Raw genomic sequence first — 24,107 nt, forward strand, 5'->3', positions numbered from 1 at the left:
TGGAGAGTGAAATTAGAAATGAGAAAGAAGACACAAGAGGGTTTGAAAACAAGAAAAGGAGAAGGAGGACATCAAACGATGCTAGTCAGTCACTGGGAACAGAGGAGACGTATCTTCGTGGAATGATAGCTGTGACAAGAGAAGAGGGATTTTCAAGGACCCCCATGAGGTTGAAATGTTTGTTGGGGGAAAACTTGGAGATGTGTGATCGATCAGGATAACTAGAAGTGGGATAGTTATCATTGATTTATCAAAGCGTCAGAGACAGACCCTTAAGATCAGGGTATTTAGAAGGTATCTCTGTGTGACCTGAAATAACCAGTTTAATTGAGAAGACATTAGGTTTTATTTATCTTAGTAAATAAACATTCTTGTCCACTCACCATTCCAGTTGGTGGCGGTAATGTGCTAAATCGTTGACTGCCAACTACCAATAAACCTAAAAAAGGAGCGAGAGAGAGAGAGAGAGAGAAAGAGAGAGATTTGATTTTCAAAAGCACGTTCATTTAGGTTTATATTCCAGTCCAACAGCTGATATTCAAACTTACTCTTATTGTAATCCAGCTGATAAAACGAAAAACAGTTCCAGAAAAAGTCTCACGGAGTCATTCAAACTAAGTATTTATAAGAACAAACAGGTTTTCAAATCATCCACACTGTCAAACGCTGAAAAACTGTTTCTACTGCCCCACATGAAGGACAAACATTGGGGAGACACAGACAGAGAGAGACCTTTGACCTTTAACCAAGCCTTTAATGGTCAAATTCTTCATTCACATCAAAATAACAACATTAACACAAATACTCATATACATAGTGAAAAACACAACAATCGCCATACACAGTAAAAACAAAAGGATACACACCTTCCCTTATATTTTTTCAGAAATTAAGAAGCAGCACTTGGTTTTCTACAGTGCCCAGCACGTCCCCATGTCCCCAAATAGAAATAAATTCTTCCAAGTTTGAACTAAGTTTGAAAAACATGAACTCTATTTTCAGCCAAGCAGCCACTAGACCCCTGAACATGAGTGTAGCATCTGCGGACCCTGTGCCTTTCATTCTGTTCCTTCTGCTAAGCCAAATGCTCCTTTTTGCCTGACCTATCAGAAAATTAACCAAGGTGACACGTCTGCACGGTGCTGCCGTGTACCTCGGACCAAAGACAAACAGGCTGTCTTCGAGAACCTCTCCAAAACCTCTGAGCCCCTGCTGCAGGACAGAGAAAAGAGGGCTTAACCTGGGACATCTGAGCCATAAGTGCTGTAGAGTGTCCTCATCATTACAGAAAGAGTGGTGGCTCCCTGCCCTAGGATCAATGTGAGCCACATGTCTGTTGTAGCCACAGCCCCATGTACCACCCTCCACTGTAGATCCGCAGTGCGTTTCTCTATGGGGGAGTTTGTACAGGGACCTCCATCTGCCCCTGGGGGATGAGCTTGGTGCCAACACACTCAACCACCTCGACTCCTGTACACCGGCTAGTGATGTTCTGTTGAGAACCTTTATAGTGACTGCATACAAGGCCTTCTAAGATGTTCTTTAGAAGTCATGTAGTTCTGGTGTTCTGAAAGACAGGATGGCCCCCTTCACTTCCTCCTGCCCCTCCACTGCTGCACGGACTGACAAAGATGGAAAAACAGGCCGCCTAACTTGCTGATCCACTCCACACTCCGCTCCGAGTGCCTCTCTGTAGAAACCAGGAGGTGCACTGATCACTTCCCCCAACAACCTCTCCATCAAACGAAGAGATTTAAAGCCAGTCTCTTGGCTCAAAGTGCCAGCCATCTTCCACTGTCCTCCTGATCTGAGACACACTAACTTTGTAAGTCCAGCTCTTATGAGGGATCTCTGTACACTTACGGAGCTGAGCATCCTGCAGCGTATCAGTGGGTTATGGAACAGGGTTCCTCCCCTATACTGCCATAGAGCTGGGAGTAGTCTCTGTTGGTGCATAGACATAAAACATTAATTGGAAAATTTTAGTCACTCTGTTCCCAGTGACTAACGTTTTCCAATTCATGTTTAGAGAGAGAGACAGAGAGAGAGAGGGAGGGAGAGACAGAGAGGGAGGGAGGGGAAGAGAGGGAGGGGGAGAGAGAGGGAGAGAATTCCTTAGCCAAGGGCAAGGTGGCTGTCAGGGCTGTACCCTCAGCCCTGCACTCTTCAGTATCTACATCAATGAATTGGCTACTATACTAGAAAAGTCCCCTGTCCCCAGGGCAAGTCTCCACAACCATGAGGTGAAATAACTACTCTTTGCATATGACCTGGTTCTGCTGTCCCCCACAGCAGATGGCCTACCGCAGAGCCTAGATCTGCGAGAACATTACTGCCAGACCTGGGCCCTGACAGTAAACCCCAAAAAAGACCAAAACAATGATATTCCAAAAAGACCCAGGTCTCATGACGTTCTTCCTAAATTCTCAATTGGTACAAAACATGTGGAGTACTGCACACACTACACCTATCTAGGATTAAAACTAAGTTCAACTGGACATTTTAATAAAGCAGTTCATGAAAGCAAGCCGGGCTTTCTACGCCATAATAATAAATAAACAAACAGAAATACCAGTTAGAACTTGATTAAAATTAATTGAGCGGGCGACATGGTGGTGCAGTGGTTAGTGCGATTGCCTCACAGCAAAGAGGTCCTGGGTTCGAGCCCCGGGGTAGTCGAACCTTGGGGGTCGTCCTCTGTGTGGAGTTTGCATGTTCTCCCCGTGTCTGTGTGGGTTTCCTCTGGGGGCTCCGGTTTCCTCCCACAGTCCAAAGACATGTAGGTCAGGTGAATCCGCCATACTAAATTGTCCCTAGGTGTGAATGTGTGTGTGTGTGTGTGTGTGTGTGTGTGTGTGTGTGTGTGTGTGTGTGTGTGTATGTCGGCCCTGTGTGATGGCCTGGCAGCCTTTCTAGGGTGTCTCCCCGCCTGCCGCCCAATGACTGCTGGGACAGGCTCCGGCGACCCCGAGAGCAGGATAAGTGATTTGAACAATAATAAAAATTGAGTGTGTTATTGAACCAATTGCACTCTATGGCAGTGAGGTGTGGGGTCCCCTTACAAAACAAGACTTTACTCAATGGGATAAACACCCCATTGAGACCCTGGATGCAGAGTTCTGCAAGATCCTCCTACATGTCCAGAGGAAAGCTACAAACAATGCATGCAGGGCAGTCGGCCAATACCCACTAATACTAAAAATACAAACAAGTGCAATTAACTTTTGGACACATCTAAAACTAAGTGACCCCCTCTCGTATCATCACCAAGCCCTGCAATGCCAAAAGCTGAATAGTAATAGGAACCCCCTTACCCAACTGGTCCTGAGGCTGAGAGCACATACCTGCTCTGTTAACACACCTCAGCAACACAACACATCACCAATCAGACCCAACACATCACCAATCAGACCCAACACATCACCAATCACACCCAACACATTACCAAACAGACCCAACACATCACCTATCAGACCCAACACATCACCAATCAGACCCAACACATCACCAAACAGTTAGAACAAAACTACATCACACATTGTAACACAAACAAACACACAGAGCAACATGCAGTGCTGTCTGTCTCTACATGGACAGTCCACCATAGCAGATGATGTGAGCATGGTGACTGACCAGCGACTAAAAAGAACCGTGACTGTGTGCAGACTGAGTGAGCACAGCCTTGCTATTGAAAAGGGGACACAGGGAAACCTGCCCCCTGCAGAGCAAAGGCTGTGCTGTCACTGCAGCCTCAGTGAGCCTGAAACAGAGCTACACTTCCTCACCACATGTGAACACATAAACATGTTAGAGAAGCGCATTTTAAACAATTCCAACTACTAACAAAAGGTTTTCTAAACCTGCCAGATGAAGAAAAACTACCGGTCCTACTAGAGGAAGACCCAAAGAGCTGTAGGTTAGCAGCAGTCTATGTTGCTGTCTGCCATAAAGTGAGTGTAAGTTAGAAGCAGTCTATGTTGCTGCTGCCATAAAGTGAGTGTAAGTTAGCAGCAGTCTATGTTGCTGTCTGCCATAAAGTGAGTGTAAGTTAGCAGCAGTCTATGTTGCTGCTGCCATAAAGTGAGGCACAGTGAGTGAGTCACCTGACACACGTTGACGCTGCTATATTTGATGACAGCATATTGGTTTTGTTTTGTACTGTGTTTGTTTGCTGTAGTGTGTTTGTTTTCAATAACGTTTTCCAATTAATGTTGGGATTTTTCAGTGTTTAAACCCCTGCTTTGGCAATATGTACAGTGTTACGTCATGCCAATAAAGTCATTTGAATATGAAATTGAGAGGCCTTTATGCAAACACACAGATGAGGCGCACGGACGGCAACAAATCAACTTATCTGTTTTGCAATTTAATCGACAGTTTCGACACACACACACACACACACACACACACACACACACACACACGCACGACCTGTTAGCAACGCGCGGTTTACACCGGGCTAACCAGCGCTTTCAGCAAACGTGTACTACTGTAAACGATAGCCTGATTGCTAACGCTAACTAGCTAACATTAGCTAAATCTACAGCTAAGCGGAATCAGACACACCATCGTTTAGTTAGTTAAATTACCAGTGTTGTGAGTTTCCCACCCACTACCTTTTCGTTGTTTTCATTCCGGACAAGCAAAAAGTAGGGACCATTATAACGGCTCGGCTCTGAGTCCGTATTTACCTTCGCTCTCTTCCGTTTTAAAGTGACGTATATCCTGCCGGGAACTCAAACCCCACCCACTGGACAACGTCCTGCGCAAGCGCACTGTATGTCGGTACGGTGGTTGAGGCCCATGGGTACTGTAGTTGTTGATGAAACGGAACAAGCCCTCCAGCGACTCCACAGGAACCAAGGGGAAGTGATTTTCGTTCGCACTCCTGAGCGTTACTTTCTAAATGCGTTTCTGCACGACAGCATCCTCATGGACTCTGGACATGTCGCCAGATCCTCCGTGAACAGTACACATTATAACACGTCACAGTCCGGTCAGTAGTGCTGCAAGACCAAATAGCACTCCCCCTTTTGTTTTGTTGAAGATTATTGTTGGATAATGGATGGGTTTATTCTTATTTCGAATTTGATGTAGTCTTATTTCAAACATGACAAAAAAACAAAGAAAAATGAAATGAACAATAAATCTATACAATAAACAAACAATTTTACACAATTTGAGGAAAAAAACTGATGGACTGGCGGCCTGTCTAGGGCGTCTCCCCACCTGCCGCCCAATGACTGCTGGGATAGGCTCCAGCAACCCGTGACCCTGAGTAGGATAAGCGGTTTGGATAATGGATGGATTGATGAGGGCAAAAAAAAAAAAAGCCATAGAAGAAACTTTTCCCTTCGTGCTTTTTATTGCGGCTTCAAGTGTGGTGTTTCATTTTGAGTTTTAGATCTTGTTGAAAGCAGCGACGTCCATAGACTGGACGTAATCCTCAAACTCCAAGATCTTCTCCTCCAGTATGTCAGTCCCCACCTGCAGACAAACCACCCGCACACCTCAAGTTAGTCACTTACCAGTTACTGTTAAACAACTGCAAAACAGACTTCAATGCTAGCCAACTCTCCACAGTATTCAGTTCAGACAGTCTGATGAAACCTTTTGGGGAAAAAAATGTTCCCTATAGTCAGCATTTTACAGCAGTCTTACAAAGGAATTGCATCTTTGAATGTTGCCCATTTTTGACAAATGTTATGGACAGCCTTTTTCAAAATAATAAAACTTGATGTTTTTGTAATTTTGTGTTGAGCCTCTGACTGTAACAATGTCCTTGTATGTGTGGAAATCCCTGACAGTCTAATTTTAGTGAGAGGACTGAGCCAAACATTAGTAAGACAAGACTAACCTTGTCGTCCTCCACCACGCAGCCAATCTGCAGCTTTTTGATGCCATAACCAACAGGAACCAGTTTGGCTAGAGACATGCAAGGGACAAATAGTAGAATGTTAATGCCAACAGTCTCCTTTAGAACAAGAAATCAATGAATCAAGCAGTATGAATGTTAAAACATGAGTAAGACGTCAAAAGAGGATTGCTGAACATGCAACAACCGAAATGCAATGATTGGGGGGAGCTATTATGAGATTTAACAGACTGGAGTTATCACAATTCCCACAATGGATGGGGATGGCGTAGACTTCATGTTTGTCCTCTTAATACACAGTCACCGATACATAGCACTTAAATTTAAACCAAGAGGGGCAGTAAAAGAAGGAGAAAAAAAACTCAGGAGACGAACACCTTGCAGATTCTTAGAGCAGTCAGATCTTAATGGTGTCCATCACAGCTTCAGCCGAAAGATGGTGATTCAGATCATCATGTGCTCCACATAAGCGCATTTTAGAAAAGTCTCGTGTGTGTATAACAAGGTGTGGACAAAACTCAAAACTAATGGCAGGAAAGAATGTTCCATTTCTTTGTCTTATAAGACATTACAGCAATATTTGCAAATATTCTGTTCTCAGGGTAAACGTGTTAAGTAGGCTAGCAGTTGACAGCAGTGAAGATTCCCGTGTCCTTACACTGTCCCCAGAGCAGGCCGTCCATCTGGATGCTGCGGACACATTCTTCCAGCTTCGTCATGTCCGTCTCATCGTCCCATGGCTTCACATCCAACAAGATGGATGATTTGGCAATCAACGCAGGTTCTGGAAAGATGGCGATGAAAGGACAAGGTGTAACAAATCTGGTCGAATGTCCATGAAAAGCAGTCACCCAGTAAGATTCCTGAGGCCAGCAACAGCTTTCAGATCAAATGGAGTCCATCATGTTATCAGCCGAAAGATGGTAATTAGTACATCATTACTGTTGCCACTCATTTACGGTTTAATACACAGGAAACACAAGCAAACCACTGCTTTGAAATCAGAGCCACTAAGACTAGCGTCAAGCTAATAACAATGAATTGTCACTAAAGTGACATTATTACATCATAATAATTTTACTTAACAGCCCATTAACATGGCTATGGAGCAAACATGGCTACCAACAAGGGCTCCCAAAGTTCAGAGGTCAATCTTAGTGGGGTTATCAGCACAGAGCATGAAGCAGAGTGTATGCGCGTGTGTGAACACATACTCTTTGCTTTCTTGGCATTGTATTCTGCCAGACGCTCCTCTTTCAGCCTGGCTGCCTCCGCGCTCTCCTACAGGAAGAAAGACAAGGAGTTAAACTTGGTTTCAGGCAAACACGCCAACAGAAATAAGTCTATCTGCTTATGATTGAGAGTTCCCAGCCGTTATGGACGCCAGAGGAATAGTTTATACGTTCAATTAACAACCATCCTGCAGTTTCTCCATCTGAAACATGAAACTTAGAGAAAAACTGTACAGAAATAAGAGGTTGGTATGCATGATGAAATGCTGAGGAAACAACAGATCACCACATGTTTCCAGGAGCAGTCACATAAAATGGGAGGTCATCACAGCTTCAGCTGGAAAGATGGCAAATTAGATCATGTGCTCCACATGCTGGTGGGCCTGATCAAGTTTATTAACGACTTGGTCTCCCGCTGGCCTGGGATCAAATCACATTTAACTCCCTCGGTACTAGGCCTGCACGATATTGGAAAAAAACTCACACTGTGATAATTTTTCGGCGAGTACTGCTGGCGTCGTCTGTGGCTGCCGCTTCTCCCTCTCGTACCCCCCCTTCCCATCCACCCCTGTATGTCTGTGTTATGTTCATCTGTCGTCTTGTTTCACTCCATTTATTGTAAAGCAACTTCGAGTACTTGAAAAGTGCTAGATAAGATTGATTTATTATTATTATTATACTCCTCTGCCGTATGGAAAAAAAAAAACAGGAATTTTCCCCAGATGACTTGAATAACTATTTGTAAAGAATTTACCACTCATTTCAGAATGATTGGGGTGATTTTGTAGGAGAGTTGATGGGAAATTGTGAAAAGTGAGCGATGCCTTTTTTCGCCACTCCTATGGGAAGGAGGAAGAGATGGAGCCAGACATACTAGGCAGAGCGACGGCCGAGAATAGTGATACGCGGATCAGCTCCGACGTCATCCCAATCCGTATGTACGCATTATCCACCCACCGGAAAGAATTATTTTCTCCGATTTAGAGACATGCACCCAATCACACATGACCATCATTTCTCAGTGGCACATATGTCAGCGTGATGATATGGTAACATGTTACACCATGTTTGAGGTACCAGTTTTGCCGCCATCATATATACACAGCACTTCGAAGCTGTTGCATATGACATACCCAGCACTTGACAAGTCATGATGAGGTATTTCACTCCCACAAGGAACCTCTCTCTCTTTTTATCCCCCCCCCCCCCCCACTTTCTCCCCAATTGTACTTGACTAATTACCCTACTCTTCACATCCGGCTTCCCACCCGCAGACACGGGCCAATTGTGTCAGTAGAGACGCCGGACGTAACACAGGGATTCAAACCATTGACCCCCATGTTGGAAAGCACGAGGAACTTTTCTGCCTTCCTTTTTTTGTTTACAATTCTCCTTTATTAATTTTCTCTCTGTTCTTTTCGGCCTCCATTGCTGCTTAAGACAGACAGATTTCGCAATTGGAGTCTGGTCTATTAATTTGTGCCTGACGAAAAATTAAGCTTAATACATGTTCATGCAATTTATATTTTTCTCATTAATTATGTATCATTTCATCCACCATTAATCAGAATGATCATTTGTATGACTCAGACCGCCCGATCCGCAGATTAACCGTGGATATAACTGCAATCCGCCTATCACTAGCAGAGAAGCAGACGAACACATCCGTGTGTCATTTGTCCAAATAGCGAGAGAAACGACCGAGTTTCGGGCATTAAATTGGAGTAAATTATGTCACATCAGAGAGACTTCTCTCATAGTTTAGTAATGGAAAATGATAACCATGCGAGTTTTCCTTTTGTATCAAACAGCAAAAAGTTCTATCATGAGGTGTTTGAGTTAATTTACCTTAGATCACTTTGCACGTCCTGCGACGTGACTACTGCGCATGCACACATTGCGATGATGATGCTGAACCAATAGATCGTGCAGTCCTACTTGACACTACCTCCCCACAGTGAACCCAACACTCGGTTGAAACTTTTCGCTTTGTGGATAATCACCTCCTCCTCATCAGAACCAAACAGGTCAAAGTCATCGTCGTCTGCGGCAGGGGCGGAGGTTACGGTTACTGTGCTGTCAGCCACACCTTCTGGACCGTACTGACCGAGGGGCTTCTTCACTCCTGGGAGGCTGAGGAAAGGAGGTGGTGAGGGAAAGACCACAGGGGGAGGAAAAGAAACCAGGAGGAGAGAAGAGGGAGGCAGGGCAGATGTGGAGATGACAGTTAAACCAGTGAGGCCCTGAAGCAAACAGTCCAGGACCATCAGACTCAAGGTTGTCCATCACAAAGCCCAACAAAGGTCAAAACATGAGACCATCAGGCGACCTACCAAGACTGGTGTCACACATACACACTTTAGCATCCTCCAATACCTGCAGCTGTGTACAATACCATTAAAAACTCATTTATCCTTTCAAATCAGTAGATGGTGGTCATGAAATACCCAGCACTTCAACCGTCACTAGGGAACATTATTTCAAGCTTCAAAGTAAAAATCAATTGACCAAACTTCACCCCTTCTAGGGCTGTCAGCCAGTCTGCTGCTCACCTCGACTTCTCCTTCTGGTAAGACTTGATGTGGTTATACCAGCGCAACGCGTGGCACAGGTCAGCTGATGGCGGTGTGGAGATGGCATCGAACACAGCCACATCTGCCTGGGATGCCACGTACCTAGAGATAAAACAGGTTTTTTTATTTAGAAATGTACATTTATAAACCATAATTAGAAACCTGATAAAAATTTCACCTTTTCAACAACCCCAGTCTGAAAATCTTGGTGTACCACATACTAGAGACATCAGCTGTCATCTTACAAGGGGATACCAATATTCATCCATCCATTATCCGAACCGCTTATCCTGCACCCAGGGTCGCTGGAGCCTATCCCAGCAGTCATTGGGCGGCAGGCGGGGAGACACCCTGGACAGACCGTCAGGCCATCACAGAGCCAACACACACACACACACACACACACCTAGGGACAATTTAGTACAGCCGACTCAACCTGACCTACATGTCTTTGGACTGTGGGAGGAAACCGCAGCACCCGGAGGAAACCCACACAGACACGGGGAGAACATGCAAACTCCACACAGAGGACGACCCCCAAGGTTGGACTACCCTGCGGCTCGAACCCAGGACCTTCTTGCTGTGAGGCAACGGTGCCAACCACTGCGCCACTGTCCCGCCCATGTTTCCAAATAGCGCGCTTCCCGAGTGCTGGACGAGTTGAACATCATTTAGAAAAAAAATAACTACTACTACTACTACTTTCAGCTGCTCCTGTTAGGGGGCGCCACAGCAGATCATCCGTTTCCATCTCTTCCTGTCTTCTGCATCTTCCTCTGTCACACCAGCCACCTGCATGTCCTCCCTCACCACATCCATAAACCTCCTCTTTGGCCTTCCTCTTCTCCTCTTCCCTGGCAGCTCCATATTCAGCATCCTTCTCCCAATATACTCAGCATCTCTCCTCCACACATGTCCACACCATCTCAATCTTGTCTCTCTTGCTTTGTCTCCAAACCGTCCAGCCTGAGCTGTCCCTCTAATATACTCGTTCCTAATCCTGTCCTTCTTCACCACTCCCAGTGAAAATCTTATCATCTTCACCTCTGCCACCTCCAGCTCCACCTCCTGTCTTTCATCAGTGCCACTGTCTCCAAACCATATAACATAGCTGGTCTCACTACCATCTGGTAAACCTTCCCTTTAACTCTTGCTGGTACCCTTCTGTCACAAATCACTCCTGACACTCTTCTCCACCCACTCCACCTTGCCTGCACTCTCTTCTGCACTCCCCGTTACTTTGGACAGTTGACCCCAAGTATTTAAACTCGTACGCCTTCATCACCTCCACTCCTTGCATCCTGACCATTCCACTGTCCTCCCTCTCATTCACGCATAGGTATTCTGTCTTGTTCCTACTGACTTTCATTCCTCTTCTCTCCAGTGCATACCTCCACCTCTCCAGGCTCTCCTCCACCTGCACCCTACTCTCGCTACACATCACAATGTCATCTGCAAACATCATCGTCCATGGAGACTCCTGCCTGATCTTGTCCGTCAACTTGTCCTTCACCATTGCAAACAAGAAAGGGCTCAGAGCCGATCCTTGATGTAATCCCACCTCCACCTTGAACCCATCTGTCATTCCAACCACACACCTCACCACTGTCACACTTCCCTCATACGTATCCTGCACCACTCCTACATACTTCTCTGCAACTCCTGACTTCCTCATACAATACCACACCTCCTCTCTCGGCACCCTGTCATAAGCTTTCTCTAAATCTACAAAGACACAATGTACCTCCTTCTGGCCTCCTCTATACTTCTCCATCAACATTCTCAAAGCAAACATCACATCTGTGGTGCTCTTTCATGGCATGAAACCATACTGCTGCTGCTGATCATCACCTCTCCTCCTCTTAACCTAGCTTCTATTACTCTTTCCCATATCTTCATGCTGTGGCTGATCAACTTTATACCTCTGTAGTTGCTACAGTTCTGCACATCGCCCTGGTTCTTGAAAATCGGTACCAGTACGCTTCTTTTCAAGGATATGCCAGCAGGCTCCAGCAATATAGTGTTCCCAAATGCAGGAGTCAAGACAAATGTGGGACTGTATGACGTCAAATGGGCCTCTGAGCTGAAGGGTTTCCTTAATTTGCTTCTTCTTTTTGTTTACATTTTGACTTTTGAGCTTCATACATGTCAACCCCCGAGACACGACTCGAGACTTAAAGGGTCGTTTCATACCCGCCTTTACTGCTTGCTCGGGCCTGAACTCAACTCAGCACCGGGTCCGAGTCTTACCCGCGGTGCCCGGGGCCCCACTGTACTGGGGCTTACCGACAAACGAACACGCCTCTACAACGGGGTCCTTCTTCCGCTACAACGGGGTCCTTCTTCCGCTAAACAGGGTCCTTCCGCTAAACCGGGGTCCTTCCGCTACAACGGGGTCCTTCCGCTAAAACAGCGGGGCCGGCTGAGCAGCACGCGACGCTCGGAAGGAGGCCAGCGCGGACTCGCGGGTCTCAGCGGCGCCTCAACACGAAACGTAACGAATGGACCGTCTGTCCACCAACAACGGAACGAACGAGCCTGGACTCAACCGGCACACGACGCCCGGTCTGGTCCACCATAAAACCCGGATTCGCAAACGGAAGACACGACTGAAAACACGCCGGTTCATCTTCACGACACGGAACCCAAGATGGCTCCCAGAGCCCGCCTCCTTCGCGCCAAGGCAAGATGGCGCGGACACTTCCACGGCAATTTCACCCGGCCCTCGATATAGCTCAGCTCATCTACTTTAACCCGTTTCAGCTCATCTACTTTAACCCGTTTCAGCTCATCTGCTTTAACCCGTTTCAGTTCATCTACTTTAACCCGTTTCAGCTCATCTGCTTTAAACTGTTTCAGCTCATCTGCTTTAACCCGTTTCAGCTCATCTAGTTTTAACCCGTTTCAGCTCATCTACTTTAACCCGTTTCAGTTCATCTAGTTTTAACCCGTTTCAGCTCATCTGCTTTAACCCGTTTCAGCTTATCTACTTTAACCCGTTTCAGCTCATCTAGTTTTAACCCGTTTCAGCTCATCTACTTTAACCCATTTCAGTTCATCTACTTTAAACTGTTTCAGCTCATCTAGTTTCAACCCGTTTCAGCTCATCTACTTTAACCCGTTTCAGCTCATCTACTTTAACCCATTTCAGTTCATCTACTTTAACCTGTTTCAGTTCATCTACTTTAACCCGTTTCAGCTCATCTAGTTTTAGCCCGTTTCAGTTCAACTGGTTTTAACCCGTTTCAGCTCATCTAGTTTTACCCCGTTTCAGCTCATCTAGTTTTAGCCCACCCCTCCACGTAGCTCCTGTCAGCCAGGAAGTCGTTGAGGACCTTGAGGCCAGCGGGCGTCTTCAAATCTCCGAAACCCATCTTGTGTGAACCGCGGAGCAGCGTGGTACGAGGCGCACGGCAAAGACTGGAGGGGTAGAGGAACGAGATGGGGGCGAAAGAGGAACTTATAGCGAAGAGTGACTCCTCCTCGTCACTCTTCTTCTTCTCCTCCTCCACACAGGCAGCAGCGCGGTGCTGCTCTCTTCAGGTGGATGGTGGCTGTATCAGGACGTTGCCCCTCTATCTCCATTACATTACATGTGTGTGTACAGTTATATGACAGTACATTTACGTGTATGTACACCTTTACATTACACTAAGCAGTCATGTTATTGGCCGTGCAGGTTTGCACTACATGGAATGTGACTCGTTTCGTGGCTCTCTGTGTACTTAACATAGAATAACAACACTACAGCACAGCTCAGATACGTCTATACACAAGGACGGACTCATACAGGTGAAATAAGAGGTGATAGAGTACAATGGTGCAGAGAATACATCAGAGATGCTGAAATACATGTTAGCAGCTATCTGACATACATGTCTGAGCTAGATGGACTTGACAGTACCAGTATGTAAGTAACTTGCATATATACAACATGGTTGGATTTATTGACAGTGTTAAGCGTTCACTTGAATGACAGCCCGCGGAAGGAAACTGTTTTTATATCTGGTTGTTTTTGGGAACAGTGCTCTGTAGCGCCTACCAGAGGAGAAGAGTTGGAACAGGTTGTGACCAGGGTGTGATGGGTCTGCAGTGATGGTGCCTACCCGTTTCCTGAGTCTGGAGGTGTATAAGTCCTGAATGGAGGGCAGGTTGGAACCAGTGATTTTCTCTACAGACCTAACTGTCCGTTGTAGTCTGTCCCTGTCCTGTTTGGTGGCTGATCCAAACCAGACAGTGATGGATGTGCAGAGGACAGACTGGATTACTGCAGTGTAGAACTGAATCAGCAGTTCCTGAGGCAGGTTGAACTTCCTGAGCTGGTGCAGAAAGAACATCCTCTGCTGGGCCTTTTTGATGATTGTCTATGTTGGATGCCCACCTTAGGTCCTGGGAGATTGTGGAACCCAGAAATCGTTAGGTTTTCACCGTAGACACCATGCTGTTGAGTATGGTGATAGGGGGGCAGTGTTGGGGGGACTCCTCCTGAAGTCCACTGTCATCTCCACTGATTTGAGCGTGTTCAGCTCCAGATTGTTTGTTATGGCCACACCAGAGGGTCAGCTGATCAACCTCCCGTCTATATGCAGACTCATCACCATCCCAGATAGGCCAGTGATGGTTGTGTCGTCCTCAAACTTCAGGAGTTTAACAGACGGGTCACCTGAGGTGCAGTCATTTGCGTATCAAATCAAATCAATTTTATTTCTATAGCCAAATATCACAAATTACAAATTTGCCTCAGTGGGCTTAACAGCAACACAACATCCTGTCCTTACACCCTCTCATCGGATGAGGAACAACTCCCTAAAAAAAACCTTTAACAGGGAGAAAAAATAGGTAGGAACCTCAGGGAGAGCAACAGAGGAGGATCTCTCTCCCAAGATGCACAACGTGCAATGGATGTTGTGTTCACGCAATTTACATAATACAACATTGAAAGAGGATAACAGAATTATAATGGACTCCCTCTATAATGTAGAGGGAGAAGAGTAGAGGGGAGAGCACACATCCGTCAGGGTCACCAGTGCTGATTGTCTGGATGCTTTATGTGATTTACCCCAGCCTCACCAGCTGCCTTCAGTCTGTCAGGAAATTTTTAATCCACTGGCAGATGGGGGCTGGTACAGTGAGCCAGGTGAGTTTGGAGTGGAGGATATCTGGAACGATGGTGTTGAATGCTGAGCTGAAGTCCACAAACAGGACCCTTGCGTCTGTCCCTGGGGAGTTGAGGTGTTGGAAGATGTAGTGCAATCCCATGGTGACTTGATCCTCCACAGACCTGTTTGCTTGGTAGGCAAACTGCAGGGGGTCGAGCAGGGGGCCCGTGATTTCCTTCATAATAACAGTAATAATACATTTTATTTATTGAGTGCTTTCAAAGCACACAGACACTTTACATAAGTTAAAATAAACATAAAAGCAACACACCAAGAACATATAACACACAACATTAATCACACATTCAAATCAATTCTGAAAGGGTGAGTTTTGATTAATGATTTGAACATGGAGACATGGTGTGTTTGGGAAGGGAGTTCCAGAGGGAGGGGGCAGCTATGGAGAAGGCTGTGTTGCCCCAGGTATGATATGTTGCTGCAACATTCCAGACCAAACACATCCTAACATACCAAACCAAACACATCCTAACATACCAAACCAAACATATCCTAACATACCAAACCAAACATATCCTAACATACCAAACCAAACATATCCTAACATGCCAAACCAAACATATCCTAACATACCAAACCAAACACATCCTAACATACCAAACCAAACATATCCTAACATACCAAACCAAACATATCCTAACATGCCAAACCAAACATATCCTAACATACCAAACACATCCTAACATACCAAACTAAACATATCCTAACATACCAAACCAAACACATCCTAACATACCAAACCAAACACATCCTAACATACCAAACCAAACATATCCTAACATACCAAACCAAACACATCCTAACATACCAAACTAAACACATCCTAACATACCAAACCAAACATATCCTAACATACCAAACCAAACACATCCTAACATACCAAACCAAACATATCCTAACATACCAAACCAAACATATCCTAACATACCAAACCAAACATATCCTAACATGCCAAACCAAACACATCCTAACATACCAGACCAAACATATCCTAACATACCAAACCAAACATATCCTAACATACCAAACCAAACATATCCTAACATACCAAACCAAACATATCCTAACATACCAAACCAAACATATCCTAACATACCAAACACATCCTAACATACCAAACTAAACATATCCTAACATACCAAACCAAACATATCCTAACATACCAAACCAAACATATCCTAACATACCAAACCAAACATATCCTAACATGCCAAACCAAACACATCCTAACATACCAGACCAAACATATCCTAACATACCAAACCAAACATATCCTAACATACCAAACCAAACATATCCTAACATACCAAACCAAACATATCCTAACATACCAAACCAAACATATCCTAACATGCCAAACCAAACACATCCTAACATACCAGACCAAACATATCCTAACATGCCAAACCAAACATATCCTAACATACCAAACCAAACATATCCTAACATACCAAACCAAACATATCCTAACATACCAAACCAAACATATCCTAACATACCAGACCAAACATATCCTAACATACCAAACCAAACATATCCTAACATGCCAGACCAAACATATCCTAACATACCAGACCAAACATATCCTAACATACCAAACCAAACATATCCTAACATACCAAACCAAACATATCCTAACATACCAAACCAAACATATCCTAACATACCAAACCAAACATATCCTAACATACCAAACCAAACATATCCTAACATACCAGACCAAACATATCCTAACATACCAAACCAAACACATCCTAACATACCAAACCAAACATATCCTAACATACCAGACCAAACACATCCTAACATACCAAACCAAACATATCCTAACATACCAAACCAAACACATCCTAACATACCAAACCAAACATATCCTAACATACCAGACCAAACATATCCTAACATACCAAACCAAACACATCCTAACATACCAAACCAAACATATCCTAACATGCCAGACCAAACATATCCTAACATACCAGACCAAACATATCCTAACATACCAGACCAAACATATCCTAACATACCAAACCAAACATATCCTAACATACCAAACCAAACATATCCTAACATACCAGACCAAACATATCCTAACATACCAAACCAAACACATCCTAACATACCAAACCAAACATATCCTAACATACCAAACCAAACACATCCTAACATGCCAGACCAAACATATCCTAACATACCAAACCAAACATATCCTAACATACCAAACCAAACATATCCTAACATACCAAACCAAACACATCCTAACATACCAAACCAAACACATCCTAACATACCAAACCAAACATATCCTAACATGCCAGACCAAACATATCCTAACATACCAAACCAAACATATCCTGACATACCAAACCAAACACATCCTAACATACCAAACCAAACATATCCTAACATACCAAACCAAACATATCCTAACATACCAAACCAAACATATCCTAACATACCAAACCAAACACATCCTAACATACCAAACCAAACACATCCTAACATACCAAACCAAACACATCCTAACATACCAAACCAAACATATCCTAACATACCAAACCAAACACATCCTAACATACCAAACCAAACATATCCTAACATACCAAACCAAACATATCCTAACATACCAAACCAAACACATCCTAACATACCAAACCAAACATATCCTAACATGCCAGACCAAACATATCCTAACATTCCAGACCAAACACATCCTAACATACCAAACCAAACATATCCTAACATACCAAACCAAACATATCCTAACATACCAAACCAAACACATCCTAACATACCAAACCAAACATATCCTAACATGCCAGACCAAACATATCCTAACATACCAAACCAAACATATCCTAACATACCAAACCAAACATATCCTAACATACCAAACCAAACACATCCTAACATACCAAACCAAACATATCCTAACATACCAAACCAAACATATCCTAACATACCAAACCAAACACATCCTAACATACCAAACCAAACATATCCTAACATGCCAGACCAAACATATCCTAACATACCAAACCAAACATATCCTAACATACCAAACCAAACATATCCTAACATACCAAACCAAACACATCCTAACATACCAAACCAAACATATCCTAACATACCAAACCAAACACATCCTAACATACCAAACCAAACATATCCTAACATACCAAACCAAACACATCCTAACATACCAAACCAAACATATCCTAACATACCAAACCAAACACATCCTAACATACCAAACCAAACACATCCTAACATACCAAACCAAACATATCCTAACATGCCAGACCAAACACATCCTAACATACTACACCGAACACATCCTAACATACCAAACCAAACACATCCTAACATACCAAACCAAACATATCCTAACATACCAAACCAAACATATCCTAACATACCCAAACACACCCTAACATACCAAACCAAACACATCCTAACATACCAAACCAAACACATCCTAACATACCAAACCAAACATATCCTAACATGCCAGACCAAACACATCCTAACATACTACACCGAACACATCCTAACATACCAAACCAAACACATCCTAACATACCAAACCAAACATATCCTAACATACCAAACATATCCTAACATACCCAAACACATCCTAACATACCAAACCAAACACATCCTAACATACCAAACCAAACACATCCTAACATACCAGACCAAACACATCCTAACATACCAAACCAAACACATCCTAACATTAAACCAAACATATCCTAACATACCAAACCAAACACACCCTAACATACCAAACCAAACATATCCTAACATGCCACACCAAACACATCCTAACATACCAAACCAAACACATCCTAACATACCAAACCAAACACATCCTAACATACCAAACCAAACATATCCTAACATGCCAGACCAAACACATCCTAACATACTACACCGAACACATCCTAACATACCAAACCAAACACATCCTAACATACCAAACCAAACATATCCTAACATACCAAACCAAACATATCCTAACATACCAAACCAAACATATCCTAACATACCCAAACACATCCTAACATACCAGACCAAACACATCCTAACATACCAAACCAAACATATCCTAACATACCAAACCAAACACATCCTACCATACCAGATCAAACATATCCTAACATGCCAGACCAAACACATCCTAACATACTACACCGAACACATCCTAACATACCAAACCAAACACATCCTAACATACCAAACCAAACATATCCTAACATACCAAACCAAACATATCCTAACATACCAAACCAAACATATCCTAACATACCCAAACACATCCTAACATACCAGACCAAACACATCCTAACATACCAAACCAAACACATCCTACCATACCAGATCAAACATATCCTAACATACCCAAACACATCCTAACATACCAAACCAAACATATCCTAACATTCCAGACCAAACATATCCTAACATACCAAACCAAACACATCCTAATATACCAAACCAAACATATCCTAACATACCAAACCAAACATATCCTAACATACCAAACCAAACATATCCTAACATACCAAACCAAACATATCCTAACATACCAAACCAAACACATCCTAACATACCAAACCAAACATATCCTAACATACCAAACTAAACACATCCTAACATACCAAACCAAACACCTTCTAACATGCCAGACCAAACACATCCTAACATACTACACCGAACACATCCTAACATACCAAACCAAACACATCCTAACATGCCAAACCAAACACATCCTAACATGCCAAACCAAACACATCCTAACATGCCAAACCAAACACATCCTAACATGCCAAACCAAATGCATCCTAACATACCAAACCAAACACATCCTAACATGCCAAACCAAATGCATCCTAACGTGCCAGACCAAACTAAACACATTTTAACAGGCAGCGTCACACTAACACATCTGTTTCTGTTTGTAGATCTGTGTTGTCTGTTGTACTGGCAGTATATGAGGAGTTTTTAGACGTTTGTTGGGTTGTCTTGCTCCTCAAATTCTGCTGACATACTTGAAGTTTTGGAGATCGACTAAAGTCTTGTTTATCAATGTTCATGGTCTAAATTTGAACTTCTGTTTCAACGACATCAGGTGGTTTCATCAATTAGGCTTCTGATGGAGTAGTCAGTCTCCTCTGTTTCCGTAAAACTTGGGCTGACTCCACTTTTTATTCCTTCTTACATTTATGAAGTAACCATGAAACCAATTTGTTGATCAGAATCTGTGTTGTGTGGTGTGCAGCACTTGGTGACCCAGGCTTCCAGAAGATATCCGGTTTTCCACAACATCAGAGTGCCGTCTCCAGGTGAAATGTGCACATAGGCCAGTGTCATGAGGGGACATCTAAGGGAAATGAAAGAACATGCAAACTCCACACAGGGCTGGAATCAAACCCGCAACTGTGACAATCAAAACCACCAGAGTATGTTAAATCATAGCATCCGTAAGAAAGACCATCTGTCAGGGAGAAGTTCATGGTTTTAAACATCCAGGCTTGCATCTCCATTGCCATAACAATCTGACTATCTCAGCATCATGACAGGATGTCTCTTTCAGCTGAAGGCAAAGAACAGAAGAAGAAAACACAGCCGGAGCAGGAATGCAGTCAAACCAGTTTGAGTCACATGACCTTGTGTGTCTCGCCCTCCATTAGACGAGTGAAGCCACCTGAGAGAGAAACTTGCTGTCTTTCCAACGCAAACTTCTGATTTGGGAGACAGTCTTCAGCTCCACATGCAAAAGAATAGGTCCACCTCCTCTATCTGTCTGACAAGAAAGGTAATAAAGAGTTACAGAAAAGACTGAAGATCTGCCTCAGAAAGGCAGAACCTGCTCTTAAAAGAAGGGGAGAGGACTGGACTGAAACAACAGAAATTTAAAGCCAAGAAGAAGGAAAGTGGGGTTTATCTCTGCTCCCCAAACTTGGAGAAGAGAAGAGCAATAAAAGGAGAGAAGAGAGGAGGGTGTCATGGGTCAAGGTTTATCCAGGAACAGCAGCAATCCTCCTCCGCAGGTGAATTTGATGAAAAAATCCGTTTGTTGTCATCCTCGCATAGCCGGGGGTGTGTCAGAGGCCAGTTTGTGAACTTTGGAAACGGACTTCAAAGTTTTGCTTTCAGTATCTGCTTCTGGCCCAATTTCTTCATTTTCAGAGCTATCAGCCTTTCCAAAGATTATCTTGTGTAATTCAGATTCCAAGTGCTCATCTAAAGAAGGTCACAGCATTTCTTTCTACCGATAGTCTCTTCTGTTTAAGTTATCCTTTATCGAAGTGGGTTGACAATTACTGACAATTTGAACGGCTGTCACCTTGATATAATGATTCTCTGTGAGGGACAAAGCCTGGCAGGTTCAACAACAAACAAAATATGTCTATCAGAAGTGGGTTTGTAGTTTTGAGAATACACTGAAGAGACCCTCCCACAGAGTAGTGCCATGCAGAAACAAGGGAAAGCATGAAATTGTCATTCCTCTGCAAATCAGTTGACCCTGGGAAGGAAATGAACGTGAATTACATTTGACACCTCTGACACTGTAAGGTCTCTTATCTGTGTGTGTGTTTCTTCTCTCCCAGGTGATTCTGGTGGGTCTGGACTCATCTGGGAAGTCGACCCTGCTGGCCCGACTGCTGACAGGACAGGTTTGTGGTCCCCCAAACCCAAACTTTCGCTTACCAATACCTATTTCCACCTTTTCTTACCTGTCTACACCCGTTTATGGGTGTCGCTATCTGTCTCTACCTGCAGCTGTCTGTATCAACACATGTAACGCAGTCTCTGTCAGTGTGCAGCTGTATCTCTCTGTTTTTGTTTCAAGTGGTGACGACGTCATTTTGAATTGTAGGTGATGGACACATCGCCCACAGTGGGGTTCAATGTAGGAACCCTGGAACTGAACAAGAACACTGCCCTGACAGTCTGGGATGTGGGAGGCCAAAAAAGCATGAGACCCAACTGGAGGTGTGCGTGTGTGGGGGGGGGGGGTCTCCACCCGTCTCCTGGCTCTTCTTCTCTTTTTTCTCCTCCTCTTCATTTTATTTGGAAATCTAGAGGGCTGGGGTCTGTGTGTCGTTACCTGTTTAACCTCCCTCCCTGCTGCAGGTACTACCTGGAGGGCTGTAGGGCTCTAGTGTTTATGGTGGACAGCAGTGATGCTGTCCGGATGCCAGAGGCCCAGAAGGCTCTGAAGAAGATTCTGAGTGATGAGAACTTGAAGGGCATTCCTCTCATGGTTCTGGCCAACAAGAAGGACCTGCCCAACTCCATGACCATACGAGAGGTACACAACCATATCACAACAAGACTTCTGACCTTGTCCTTTAGGGTTCATCAAGGATCACATTAAATCCAAACTATATTTGGTATTCATCAGTAAGCTCTTCTGACTGGCTCGAGTCCCGTTGGCTGGGTTGGACTGGATTTATTCGAAAGTTAAAATAAATACATGCACATTTCGCTCCAGATGAAGCCCAGCACATACATTTAAAGAACAACTGAGGATGAAAGACACAGTGAAGTTGTGGCAATACACTGCCACTTCCTGGGTTCCCCGGCACAGAGACACGGACACAGACAGTAGATCGATTGGCCACAACAGCCCATTTGATAAAAAAATGTTGTTTGAAACAAACATTAAACATCCTTTCAGCCTCTCTGGCATCTTCATTTTGGGTATGGAACCATTTTATCTGTCCTGAGTCAACCAGACCCACTCAACTAAAGGACTCGTTTCCACTGCCGTCCTCTTAAGAACGAAACAATACATACATTACACAACAACACATATATCAGAAAAAGCACCGATGCACAAATGCAGATCGGTGCTAAAAACTGGTGCAACGGTTTTTCCAAAAAATATTTTTTACTGACCATTTGAACGGTTGTTTCGATTCGGTGGTTTTTACTGACGCAAGTAGACCAGTCCAAGTAGCAGCTCCAGAGGAAGCATAAGCGCTTTGTCCTACCAATGTCCTAAAACTATGGGCTATCACATCGGTGTCCCCGGCTCTGGTCCTGTAATTATGGGAGCAGCCCCTGACTCATGTGAAGTAGACTCTCAAACAATTACACATACATTTACTTCCAGGAAGTGGCTCAGTTTTGCTGTTAAGGGTAACTTTCTTTTACAAAACACTCTTACAAGTCTGGCAGCTAACTCAGAAAATAGAGGGCTTGGACAACACCCCAACCCCACTGACGCCCCTATACTCTAACCCAGGTTCCCCCTGGTCTGGAGCAGAACTCTTTCTATGTATGGTCTGGTAAAGGCATCAAGACACTGGGACACATTGTAGAACACGGTGCAATCCCTCCCTTTTCTCCCCAATTGTACTTGGCCAATCACCCCGCTCTTCCAAGCCGTCCCGGTCTCTGCTCCACCCCCTCTGCTGATCTGGGGAGGGCTGCAGACTACCACATACCTCCTCCCATACATGTGGAGTCACCAGCCACTTCTTCTCACCTGACAGTGAGGAGTTTCACCAGGGGGACGTAGCACGTGGGAGGATCACGCTATTCCCCCCAGTTCCCCCTCCCCTCCGAACAGGCGCCCCGACTGACCGGAGAAGGCGCTAGTGCAGCGACCAGGACACATACCCACATCCGGCTTCCCACCTGCTGACATGGCCAATTGTGTCTGTAGGGACACCTGACCAAGCCGGAGGTAACACGGGGATTTGAACTGGCGATCCCGTGTTGGTAAGCAACGGAATAGACTGCTATGCTACCCGGACGCCTGAAAATGGTTCAATCTTGACTTTTGATCGGTTAAAAGATAGGCATAAAATCCCGGCCACCCATTTTTTAGGTAATTACAGTTACGCAACGATGGTGTATCCACTGTCAAACAGTGTCAACGCTGTGGTGCATTCTGCTGTTTACAACCAACACTCACGGACAGCGAGGACTCAAGCAACGGACACGATTCTATGGGCCAGTCTCCGGGACAGTGAAAGACAATACGGCTAAACCTAAAGCAGAATGGGGGAATGACTTGGGCGTGGACGTTATCGATAAAGAGTGGGATGATATGTGGCTGTTTTACCACTCATAGAGCAGAAGAGCTACAGTTTCAGATGAATCATGCACTACATCTCACCACATATCACCCCTGTGAGATGCAATAACAGGAACCCAGATCTATCACCGTTGTGTAATAAGTGCAAAACTACAGAAGGCACATAACTCAGCGTTTACTACAGTGTGTGTA

The 24,107-nt window shown here is 44.2% G+C and overlaps 2 protein-coding genes across 2 annotated transcripts in view; one reads left to right on the forward strand and one right to left on the reverse strand.

Annotated features, from left to right (window-relative positions):
• Positions 1-5,346: 5,346 nt before the first annotated feature.
• Positions 5,347-13,132, reverse strand: eef1b2 (eukaryotic translation elongation factor 1 beta 2). The gene is made up of 7 exons (XM_056301026.1): positions 12,975-13,132; positions 9,660-9,782; positions 9,111-9,240; positions 7,090-7,156; positions 6,534-6,659; positions 5,858-5,925; positions 5,347-5,487 (listed from the first exon to the last, which is right to left on the reverse strand). The coding sequence occupies exons 1-7, from the start codon at positions 13,052-13,054 to the stop codon at positions 5,401-5,403; spliced, it is 681 nt and encodes a 226-aa protein (XP_056157001.1). The 5' UTR covers positions 13,055-13,132; the 3' UTR covers positions 5,347-5,400.
• Positions 13,133-20,562: 7,430 nt separating this feature from the next.
• The window catches only part of arl11 (ADP-ribosylation factor-like 11), a 3,856-nt gene continuing 311 nt past the window's right edge, over positions 20,563-24,107 (forward strand). Inside the window, exons 1-4 of the mRNA XM_056301540.1 lie at positions 20,563-20,913; positions 21,475-21,540; positions 21,744-21,859; positions 22,001-22,178. Coding sequence (XP_056157515.1) covers positions 20,869-20,913; positions 21,475-21,540; positions 21,744-21,859; positions 22,001-22,178 — 405 coding nt within the window. The 5' untranslated portion in view covers positions 20,563-20,868. The remainder of the gene's footprint in view (positions 20,914-21,474; positions 21,541-21,743; positions 21,860-22,000; positions 22,179-24,107) is intronic.

The sequence above is a fragment of the Lampris incognitus genome, chromosome 21, assembly GCF_029633865.1.
Source record: "Lampris incognitus isolate fLamInc1 chromosome 21, fLamInc1.hap2, whole genome shotgun sequence".
NCBI classification, from domain to species: Eukaryota; Metazoa; Chordata; class Actinopteri; order Lampriformes; family Lampridae; genus Lampris; species Lampris incognitus.